At 41.1% G+C, this 12,047-nt stretch overlaps 1 protein-coding gene across 4 annotated transcripts in view; it reads right to left on the bottom strand.

Annotated features, from left to right (window-relative positions):
* Positions 1-12,047, bottom strand: part of EFL1 (elongation factor like GTPase 1) — a 51,699-nt gene that overhangs the window by 38,493 nt on the left and 1,159 nt on the right. For 2 of the 4 annotated variants that reach the window (XM_007435961.4, XM_025171663.2), the window contains exons 2-12: positions 11,845-11,949; positions 10,926-10,993; positions 10,740-10,824; positions 9,819-9,952; positions 8,453-8,590; positions 5,289-5,503; positions 3,405-3,528; positions 2,465-2,541; positions 2,014-2,150; positions 1,266-1,388; positions 907-1,006 (exon numbers count right to left, since the gene is read on the bottom strand). In XM_007435961.4, the coding sequence (XP_007436023.1) occupies positions 907-1,006; positions 1,266-1,388; positions 2,014-2,150; positions 2,465-2,541; positions 3,405-3,528; positions 5,289-5,503; positions 8,453-8,590; positions 9,819-9,952; positions 10,740-10,824; positions 10,926-10,993; positions 11,845-11,935 (1,292 nt within the window). In that variant the 5' untranslated portion in view covers positions 11,936-11,949. The remainder of the gene's footprint in view (positions 1-906; positions 1,007-1,265; positions 1,389-2,013; positions 2,151-2,464; positions 2,542-3,404; positions 3,529-5,288; positions 5,504-8,452; positions 8,591-9,818; positions 9,953-10,739; positions 10,825-10,925; positions 10,994-11,844; positions 11,950-12,047) is intronic. The other 2 variants (XM_007435960.4, XM_025171661.2) reach the window with 1 other exon arrangement.

Here is a 12,047-nt window from a genome sequence, read left to right as displayed (position 1 = left end):
AGTGTCTCCTAGTCAGAAATGATTGCAGCCTTTTATCATACCTCTTAAAAATCTTTAACCTCTTTAAAAAGTTCCTAAACAAAATTCGCAAGGCTCCTCTCACGCAGTTCGTTTATTTTGAAGGGCAAGAAGCCACAGAAAGCCATTTGGAGAGCTTACTTTCATTAACAACTACTGGTTAATATCCTTCTCAAGATGAACAAAACAGACAAAAGGTATCACAAGAAGAGTTTTTTCAAAAGCTCCCCCCCACACACAAAAAACCTTGAAAGCAGGATTGCAGTGCACTTTGTATCTCAAGCCAGAAAGACACTTTGAAGTCAGCACAGACATACAAATCACACCTATTCATGCTTCCTCAAACAAGTTGTGTTTTTTCCTAGGCTCACACGTTTCTCCTGAATTGCCACACCAGGCTAAGTAAGCTATTACGTGGTTTCATTCTGGCACAGGGTTGTATAAATTCAGCAACTCTTCTTTGTAAATCACAGTTTATGATTTGGCTGGATAAGTGAATCCAGCCAACCAACTTGTTAACAAACTACATTAAGAAAACCAAGGTTTGCTGAACCATAATTAATCTAAATAGTAGAATCTAAAAGACCTGGTTATATAGAGAAGCTGTTTGAATGTGTTACACACTTTGACATGTTAACTCCAGCTTTCGTTATATGGCAAAACATCTTCTTTAATTCACACACATATATACAGATGTTACAAGTGTGACATATTTCAAGAGTCTGTGCCATATTTACTACCCAGCTCAAAAAATAACTGCCTTACTTGCCAGATAAGGGAAAATAAGCTTAGCCAGGCCTAAAACAAAAGTAACTGAAACTGCAAATTATGATTCAGCAACTACTACCACTGGAGCAGACGGAGATCAAATGGCACAGTTTTTCTCACCTTGGTTTGTTCTGTGGTAATGTCTTAGCGTCAACTGCAAACATTTTGGAAACAAACACAATGACAGGGGCAGTTTCTTCACTGCTGCATTTCATAAACGCTAAGCAAACATAAAACGAAATAGTTATATTTCTTTCCAAGGTCTGAACAAAAGAGTCTCTGGTTTTATATGTATTTGTCAAACGATACGTTCTTTAATAAATCCAAGAGGAGAATTAAGATGATAGTTTTATGTTCAATGACAGAATAGTGCAGTTTGGGGTGCTAACTGTCCTTTAACAAGACTATTCTTTCAAAAAGAGTTTTCTTTGTGATTCAAATGGCATTCTTTACCTTTTATCTTGCAAGTATTTACTCACCCTCTTTCAGATCTTGTGTTTCTTGTGGCAGAGAATCAAAGGTTTTAGCTCCAACACACATCAGCTTTTCCACTCTCTCAGCAGTGATATCAAGAGGACTAGGAAGCTTATCACAAACCATGGCTAATCAGTGGGCTAAGGATACACAGAAATGCCATCTGAGGTTTCAGTGACAGTAAAAAGGAAGAGGAGGATGTGGACTATTCAGCAGGAGCAAGCGATCCTCTCAACAGGAATTTTCTCAAAGTTTGTACTTACCATCAAATCCCAACATAATTCAGAATTGAAAAGCTCTGCAAAAACACCCAGGAATAATTAGGTAAAATTGTTTTTTTGTACTGACCCTTTTCCAACTCCTTTGATTGTTTTTTGCTTATAAAAGTTCCAGAACATTTATAAGGCAGGAAATAAGTCACATAAATAATCCTACCATTATGTCTCTAGAAGGGAATTTGGGAGACACCAAAAAGCCCAGGAATAACTTAAGTGATTTCAGGCAAGTGAGCAACGGCTGGTTACGCCAATCTGCTGCTCATTTTTTTAAAGAATTAAATGAATGCTTATCCTCCTACGATTAAAATCAAAATCAATAAATAAAATGAATAGAGAGACAATAAAAATAGCCGAGGCACATAGGAAGCTGTTGGGTCTAATGCAGAGGGCTCTTTTTCATCCCAGGACTTTATCGGTCTCTCATTAATCGGTGTACTAGTTTGTTGTGTTAAATAGCTTTTTTCTTCAAGGATACAGAGAACTGCGTCAGATATTGGTAGCCACTGACTACAAATGGCATTAAGCTGAACCTTTGGGTCTGTGTGGCGTAATTCACGAGCACCGATTTTTAGTCCCAGAGAGGAGATTATTTTCTCTATTTTCTCTTTGTCTCTGCAGGAAAAAATAAAAACACAAGAAATTAGGGATTTGCTTCTCACTGAACCCAGGAAGAAAAACAAAAGGGATCTTCTGAATTCAATGGCCTGTTACATTTATTAACGTGAAACTACAGATGGCCTGATTGACCCCCCCCAACCCATGCCCCATCTTAGATCATGATTTGCTTTCAGATGGAAATAGCCTAACATACAGAACCAACATATCTACTGGTAATAAAGAACAAAATTCACCTGTCTCTTGGGTGACCCAGAGCAGGTATCTCATATTTCTAACCAAGAAAAAGAAAATGTAGGTTTGTCTCTTACCGCTTTGTAACTGCCTCATAGAGACTCCATATATTTTCCAGCACCATTTGCACAAACAAAGGCTTCTTCCCTTTCAGCTAGAAAGAGAACAGCAGGTTAGACAAACACAAAGCAGCCTTTATAATACACCAGGAATGATACTACCATATATAGCATATGTACCCACACATACTATCCACATGAGGAAGATTCATCATAAAACCCACCCTCTAGTCCAGTGTTGTCCAAACTTGGGCACTTTAAGATGAGTGGACTTCAACCCCCAGAATTCCCCAGCCGGAATTCACCCATGCTGGCTGGGGAATTCTGGGAGTTGAAGTCCACTCATCTTAAAGTGCCCAAGTTTGGACAACACTGCTCTAGTCCCACTCCTCTGCTACATATGCGTCATGCACCAAGCCCTTATGAGGAACAAGTAGTTTGTGCAGGGCTCCCCACTTATGAATATATCCTATATCACCTCCATAGAAAGTGTGGAACCTACAATGAGCTGGACTGAACCCTAGTTTTACAAAAGTTTTGGCAATAAAGCCTTACGGCCTGATCTATGCATGAGACAAACGTGAGGTGGTAAAGTAAGAGACTGGACTGAGCAACATCAGATGTAGGAGAATCAGACTTCAAATATTTCTCCTTTTGAAAATCTCCCTGGGAAAAAAAGTCAACCCCAGTGGTGGATGGGTTCTTTCCTTTGCTGATATCTTAATCTTTGATTTATGGTGCTGAATGTATTTCTACTGGTACCAGCAATTAGATATCTGATACTGCAGTTTCTCACAGGGCCATTAATAATAGTTTCAGCTTACCCATGCACTGAATCTGGGTGACAGTGTGAGCAATTGTGCCATTCAAAAGCAGTCAAAGTGGCAACGCTGCACACTCCACTTTATCCCCCCCCAAAGGAGAGAACAAGACTCTAGTTTTACACCCGCAATCATACCTGATCAACTTTCATGATCTTCTTAGCTTTCATATTTAAATAATAATCTCCCCAGAGGGTCTTCAATAATACTGATGGTTTGATTCCCATCTTCTGGCTGTACAGTTTAGCAAAATGTTCAATACTGGGAAACAAATACAAAATAAGTCATTAAACAAATATAGCTAGATAAACAGACACTCTTCATAATAAGGCATTTGTGTCAACCTGCACAGTAACCAGCTGTATACTTCTTGTTTGAGGAGCAGGTGATTGAATAATAGCGTTAGAACTACTTTACATAGCATTGACATAATGTAAGTACAAAGGGTATCTATTAACATGCATGCCACAAACCCCTGCCCCACTTCACACATGCACATTTGGTGGGTGTAATGTTGTCTGGATCTGCATACGGGCCTGGCATCAGCACCTGGCACAACTAGACAATGCAGGCACTCGTGAGCTCAGCAAGACCCCCACAATTCCAGCTCTCACTGCCCCATTCTCTTTCAATCTTTATTTATTTATTCTCCACCCCCACAAAAGTAGCAGATGTGCAGCAAACCAAACCATCTCTCCGGCTGCAACTGCCTACCATTATTCTCTCCCAAGAATGCTTCTGGGCCCTTCTAGGTCAAGGACTGGACCGACCATCCATCCATCCATCCATCCATCCATCCATCCATCCATCCATCCATCCATCCACACATTTATACAGCCACCCATCTCACTAAACGTGACTCTGGGCAGCATACAACCAATAGTGAAAACAACATCACAACTATTGAAACACTTTAAAAAATAAATGAAAACAAGATAATAAAAGCAAGATTTGACAAGGAAGGTGGACGATTGTGGCAGTTTTGCCTAGCCCTTCACAGTAAGCCTGCAGCCCTTGTAGAGATGTTTGCAAAAGAAGCTACAGCTCATCAGATGCATGTTTGTTACGCTGCAGCTGCATAAAACATGCATTGGATGAAGTGAGCTGCAGCTCAGGAAGGCTTCTGCCCTTTAATATTTTTTTTTAGTCACAGAAGGTGCTGCCACACCCATTCTGAATTTTGCAGCCTTAGACTAACATGGCTCTCCTCTTACAATGAGTTAAAGTAGCATCTCCTTTCTTGAAGATATCATCAGTGACTACTTCCATGAATTAAAGGGCTCTTCTTTGAAGCAAGAATACGGTATGGGATCCAGTTCCACAGGCCTGATCTCTCAAGAGCCAGATGATGGCACAGGAGATGGAGAGCCCCCTGAAACACAGGTTTACAGGAAGAAACTGCTTTATCTTACCTAAACATTTTGCCTTTAGTAGAAGTACAGGGGAGGCAAAGAAATTTCTGAAAACTATTCTTCAGATCAGGGTTCCTCAGCCTCAGCAACTTTAAAGATGGGTGGACTTCAACTCCCAGAATTCCCCAGCCAGCCATGCTGGCTGGGGAATTCTGGGAGTTGAAGTCCACCCATCTTAAAGTTGCTGAGGTTGAGGAACCCTGCTTCAGATGCTGCATGTTCATATACTTAGCTATATAAGTGCATAACTACATAGTTCAGCAACCTGAATGAAATGATCTGATCAAGCTTTGCTAACCATGTAACTCTGCCATTGTCCCAGCCCTCTGCAATGGCATTCTCCCAGAGATGCAGACAGTGCCCACTCTCCCAGGGTTCCAGAAAGCCCTTAAGAGCTGGCTCTGGTCCCAGGCCTGGGGTTAATGTCATATTTTTGTATTATTTGTACCATTTGTTTTCTAGTACTTTTAATCCAGGTTGCCTGTTTATGTGGGTTTTAACTGTTTTACTGTTTTTTGCGGATTTTGTAAGCCACCTAGAGACTTCTGGAATGGCAGGCAACTATCAAGTCGAATAAATTAAATTAAATTAAATTAAATATAAACTCACCCAAAGCCCCAGCCATCAATTGCACTGGCAAATACTACATTCCCCTGATCTGGTGAAAAATAAAGGTGGGAATCATCTGTATGCTCCAAGCCTGTACTCCAGTCATAAACCTGGTCTCCATTAGTAGGATCAGAATTCAGTTGAACTTCCATGTCTTTCTCGGCTCTTTTTTCAAGGATTTGGGAGGTGAAGAGAGTAGCAGTGATTGCATTCACCTAGAAACAAAACCATGTCATTTCTTTTATGTACGACATTCCAGCTTTATGGCCCTACAGGCAGCTTAAAGTAAAAGTGTTTGTATAAATGACACATTAAAATACCAGAAGGATAGGAATTAAAGCTACTATAAAAGCACTTATGCTATTAAAATTAAAGTACGTAAAAAACAACCTACTCAATCTGCATTAATATGTACTGGAAACACTACTGCTTTTTCCATTGTTCTAAAACTGGGTGTTAGTGGGCCTTAGTGAGCCATTCTAGGTTATACCTTTAATTAAGAGTGGCCCTGCCCCTGTATTTTCTGTACTGGCTCCCAGAGGTCAGCACACTTACACAGGAGCAGCATCTTGGATCTTATAGGAAGGAACATATGGGAAAAAAGATCCAAGAGAGTCAAATCACACAACATTTTCCAGGCCTTTTTAACCCACTAACCTCTCTTTCTCCCTTCCCCCCCCCTTCTCCTTTTCGTTCTATTTCAGTTTGGAATTTTATTGATTTCTTAGATTTCAAGGCTGCCTGTCTCCAAAATGGAGTGGCTTTTTAAAGAATATGTAACGTATATATTAAAAAAAAAATGAACACCCATACAAAACCACACTAATAACAACCCAAAAATCACCAGGGACTTTGCAGGCATTTTTGTTGGACTGATATAAATTAATAGAACTAGTATGGAAGTGCATGCTTTTAATCAATGCTGCTGCAGTTGGCTGTGCCCCTTTTTCAAAGGGAAAATTACCTACTATCAGCCTTGCAACGTAGACCAGACAGGAAACATGGCCAGATGACCTATTCTACTTTATTGTAAGAATCTTGCAAGTCTGAAAGTACATTTCTCCCCGAGTCCCCTTTACAGCCCAAGAAACTAGGGAGGGTCCCTTCTGAGCCTCTTGCCCCACCCACATTCCTGCTGCCGGCTACGTTGCCTTTTATCTGACTGTTCCTTTAGCTGCGTCTCTTCGCCCTGTCCCCCAATATTCCCATATACCATTACATCTACAACCATTTTTTTTCTAAGAAAAGAGATACAGCCAGTTGTAGGAATGCTACAATTAAAACAAGTACAGTGGTACCTCGGGTTACGAACTTAATTCGTTCCGTGACTCTGGTCGCAGCCCGAATTGGTCGCAGCCTGAAGCAAATTTCCCCATAAGGTTCAATGTAATTACCGTTAATCCGTTCTGGCATGGAGGACAGGGAGGCGGCTATTGCTTGGAGGGAGAGTCCCCCTCCCTACGACCACGTGTCAGGGGCAGAAAATGGCCGCGGACCACATGTCAGGGGCGGAAAAATGGCCGCGGACCACGTGTCAGGGGCGGAAAATGGCCACGGACCACGTGTCAGGGGCGGAAAAATGGCTGCGGACGTGTCAGGGGCGGAAAATGGCCGCGGACCACGTGTCAGGGGCGGAAAAATGGCCATGGACCACGTCAGGGGCGGAAAAATGGCCGCGGACCACGTGTCAGGGGCGGAAAATGGCCATGGACCGTGACACGGGAGGGAAAATGGCCGCGTATCCTGTTCGTACCCCGAGGTGGAGTTTGCAAACTGAAGCAAAATTTTGTGGCTGGAGCTGGTTGTAACCCAAAAAGTTCATTAACAGAAGCGTTCGTAACCCGAGGTTCCACTGTATTAATATTATTGAGAGTCAGGTCAGTGTAGTAGTTAGGGTAGAAACTGGGAGTCTGTGAGTTCTAGTCCTGCCTTGGGCATAAAGCCAACTGGGTGACTTTGGGCCAGTCACTCTCTCTCAGCCCTAGGAAGAAGAAGGCAAGGGCAAACCACTTCAGTTGGAAAGCTTGTATGGTGTAGTAGTTGAAGGTACTAGCCTAAAATCTAGGAGACTGTAAGTTGTGAGCCTGCCTTGGGTGCAAGGCCTGCTGAGGGACCTTGGGTCAATAACTCTCTCTCAGGCCTAGGAAGGAGGCAATGGCAAACCACTTCCAAAAAACCTTACTAACAAAACTGCAGGGAGTAATCCAGGCAGTTGTCAGGAGTCAAAAACTGACTCAAAGGCGTGACTCAAAATTATTAAAGCTTAACTAATGCATCCTTCTCCTGCCAACCCAGCAGCTCAAAAACATACGTGAGTAGATAAATGGGTCCTCTCACCCCGGTGGGAGGAAATATGCTGGTGGCGCTTGCATGGGACACGGGACCAACTTGCCGGTAATGTGGAAGCCGCACATGCCCGAAAAAGGCGCAAAGCAACGGAAACCCCGCCTCCAGCGCTCGCCAGCTGGGCTCTGCTCTAGGAAGGAGGCAATGGCAAACCACTTCCGAAACACCTTGCCTTGAAAACTGCAGGGACTCGTCCAGTCGCCACAGAATCGGTAATGATTGAGTGTGGATTAAAAAAAAAAAAAAACATCCTTCACCCAGGTAGCGTCTAGATGTTCAGAGTGGGATCCTGGCTGGGAGTTCCATGAGTTGCAGGCCCAATGTATTTAGAGCAGGCCACCTTATCCCAATACAGACCATCAGGATAATTAAGGAGACAACCTGCACTCTCAATTGCCTTCAGAATCTACAAGAAGTCTGTAGAGTTGCTTCAGAGGTGACAGGAATATAAACTCCATGATTAGGTTTCTTTTTTTTAAATGGCACTATTTTCTTCTATCAGGTCCAATTTCTGAATGTCTTAAAGGAACTTCCATATAGATCTTTATTACAATAGTCCAAATGGGTTCATACAAAGCCTATGGTTTGTTTTCTGCCTTTTTCATTCTACAGATATGAACAACTAGGCTGGATTCACAGATTGCTCTAAGCTATTTAATTTCAGTTGAGTATGGTGTAAAGTAAGGCAACTGTGATTCATTCAAAAGCAGCATTTGAGCAAGTCACACCTTAGCTTGATGTGTTCACCAGACTGTATTCTCTCTGCTGTGTACAAATACAGTATAGCAAATTAAACACTGAGCAAGAAACTCTCTTACCTGTTCCAAGATCATCTTAAGGTGAGAATATGCTTCCTGAGGAGTAAATTTGAGTTCCAAGATGAGACGATCTATTTTATTAATCACCAGGACCGGACGGATGTTTTCCAGCCAAGCTTGACGCAACACTGCGTGTGTCTAAGACAAAACAAAATGTGTTGACAGAAGGTTGTGAAATAATATACACAAATACGGATATGTGGCACTTTGGGTCTGAAGCTGAAAAGATGCTTTGGACTGAGCATGGGCACACATGTCACATGTCAGTGTCTCTTTTCTGGAGTTCACATGCTAGCTGTGCAATGGCAGGAAAGTACTATTTGAGTTAAGGAGGTGCCACCAGGGTGTGATAAAAGGCTCAGAGAGAGCACTGGCTCCCTGTCAGTGTTCCTTAACTCATACACTTATTTTCCTGGGACTTCATGGCTTCTGAGTCAGCCTAGAAAAAGGTGCGGCATCTTGAAAGAGGTGCCAACAGGCACATCCATGCCTGTTCTAAAACTTCAGCTTCAACTATGAAGTACTGCAGATCTCTATAAACAAAATCTGTCTTACAGATACTAATGACCTAGCCTGAACTAAAGCATGGATGATGGCAGACATAAACACACCATTCTGTTATACTCTCTCACACATTTACTTTATTACAAAGACACATAGTAGTCACCAACTGAAGTAAAAATTAAAACCAAGTTGCTCTTAAAGTTAGCATCTAAAAACTTACCTCTTGAAAATATATGGGTACGCACATTTGTGCTTTTCAGCTTATAAATCAACATTACAAATCATACTTGGATTGAAAACCTGCCTTAGTTCATGATGTTAAAATCCAACAGATATGAAAGACCAGTCTTATTAATAGTTTATTATTTATTACTGAATTCATAGCCCACTTTTGATCATTTCAACATTCCAATCAGCTAAAAAATAATGCAATATAAAATATAAAACAGAACAAAATTCATATAATGAAAAACCAAAACTGTAATCAGCTACCCAAATAATTAACAATTCAAAGCTTGGCAAAAATGATGTATTTTCACTATATTATTAAATATGTGGGAGCCAAACACAATTCTTTATAACACACATTCCACACGCTGCAAGCCCCATAGGAAAAGCCCTTTCTTACAATTGTTGAGCTTTTGGCAGCGGGGTATTTTCAGAAGGGCCTTTCCTGCTGATCCAAGTGACCAGGCAGATTCACAGCAGGAGAGACACCCCTACAAATAATTAGACCTTAAATAGCTAAGCATCCTGAACATAAATCGTTCCTTCCACATGCAGGTTGAAGGCTGAAAGTAATCAGTTAGGAAACTTAGTTTATTCTCCCCTCCTATATCCAAAGTATCTTGTTTTCCAGTACCTGTGGGCAGACTCCTTCCACGGCATCCACTATAATGATGCAACCATCACAAAGTCTGACAGCCGTGGACACTTCTGAAGAAAAATCTACATGGCCAGGGGAGTCTATTAGATTGATGAGATATTCATGATCATCTAGAACCAAAGGAAAAAATTGTTAGGAGACAAGTATTTTAGAAGTGAAGCCAGTAAGCAAATGAACAGCCACTCAACAGATGAATGTGTCTGAATTTCAAGCTCATGTATTTCTGTTGGCTGGTGTGGGTCTTCCGGGCTGTGTGGCCGTGGTCTCGAAGTCTTGTTTCCTAACGTTTCGCCAGCACCTGTGACCGGCATCTTCAGAGTGCAGGAGCACGGACAGGAGCAGTTCTCTCTGTGCCCAGGGTGATGTGACCCTTCTGTGGGTATTTATAGAGATCTGAGGGGGGGGAGGGAAGGTGCTGGCGAAACGTTAGGAAACAAAACTTCAAGAACATGGCCACACAGCCCGGAAGACCCACACCAGCCATCGTATGCCGCCCGTGAAAGCCTTCGACAATTCATGTATTTCTCTTCTACTAGATAGTACAGTAGAAAGTTTGAACTTTCTGTTTCCAGTTTCCTGTTACTGCTGGGTACTCAACTATAGTTTGATAGTGGTTTGAATTAAATATATATTCTCTGTGTTTGTGCAAACTGTATTTTCAAGTTTCAGTAACTATGCAACTTCAAACTTTCACCCTGACCTTTATTCTTCACTGCTCATCCTTTTAACAACTGATCCATGGTTTTAAACAATAACAACAGATCATTATTTCATTTGAACAGGCCATATAATATGTATCATAGTAGGAAACAATTACCAATTAAACCCTGATTTCAGTGAGATTATTTCATGATCATGCAACATTTTACACATGGAGAATGGGCTTAACTACTTTACCTTTTGCAAAGAGCAATGAAATTGCACTTGATTTCATCGTGATACCTCGAACCTGCTCATCTGCTCGGCTATCCAAATACCTCAGCTGTATGAATGAAAATAACAATGTGTTTCCTCATCACATTTTATAGGTTTTCATGAGAAAATATTCATTCAAAATAAAAGATTAGAAATGTATAAAAGTACCTTTCCTGCCAATCTTTTGGATATTATTCCATTGCTAGAAATGAGACAATCAGCTAAAGTTGTTTTGCCTAGAAAGAGAAATAAAGAAAAAGAAATACACAAATAAATCCAAAATATATAAGGAAGAAAGTTAAAGCAATGTAATGATATTGTATTTCTTTGATTTTTATCCCACCTTTATTTTTGGTCAGATCAAGGCAGCATACATACTTAATGCCCCTGCCTACTATTCTCCCCACAACAACCCTGTGAAGTGGCTTGGGCTAAGAGAGAACGGCTGGCCCAAAGTCACCCAGCCGGCTTTCATGCCTAAGGGAGGACTAGAACTCACTGTCTCCTGGTTTCTACTCTAGCAACTTAGCTACTATACCAAACTGGGTCTCCTATTTATTCCTGTCTTAATATGCAACTTCCCTCATCCAGCACTAGTCAAAATGCCAGCTAATGGAGCTGCGCCCTGCAAAACATATTCAGTTTCTATTGAACATGACTACCAATGGTTGTGAGCATTCTAAACATTTTTTTGCAGACAACTCAGAAAAATATTTTTTCACAATTCATAGAGTTGAAAGGAGGGTTTTTTTTCAGCCCAGAAAATCCAATACCCTGCTCAATGTATGAATTCAAATTAAAGCATCCCCCAAAAGAGAAGTCTGTGCTATCTCCAGCCTCTGTTTGAAAATACGTAGCAAAGAGGACAAAACAAAACAAAACCCCCACAAAAACTTCATCTATACGGCAATTTGTTTTTTTTATACCAGGCTTCCTCTGAGACAGCATTCTGTACTTGTTGTTCTCCAGAGACACACTTTAAAAGTCCGTTTAAGACCAGCAATATATACAAGAAAAACAAATGTGCACTTGAATATACCCATAATTCATGAAGAGATTTCTTTAGAGTGGAGGCCATCTCTCTTACCATGGTCTACATGAGCCAGTATACAAATATTCCTGATGCAGGCAGTGTTTTGTTGAAGTCCAATTGTTTTATTTGTGCTAGCAAGAACCATGGTTCGAAGTTCTGCTGTAAGAAAAAGCATTTCATTCTGAAAACAGCAGGATGCAAACTTAAAAAAAAAAACGCAGAAGATGAATTTAAATATCAAGATGAGCTAGTTCTTA

Source organism: Python bivittatus, unplaced genomic scaffold (assembly GCF_059951505.1).
Source record: "Python bivittatus isolate LINGU-HERP-01145 unplaced genomic scaffold, Pbiv_v1 ctg000530_np1212, whole genome shotgun sequence".
Lineage (NCBI taxonomy): Eukaryota > Metazoa > Chordata > Lepidosauria > Squamata > Pythonidae > Python > Python bivittatus.
The sequence above is the reverse complement of the archived record's forward strand: the minus strand, read 5'-3'. Positions and strand labels throughout refer to the sequence as shown.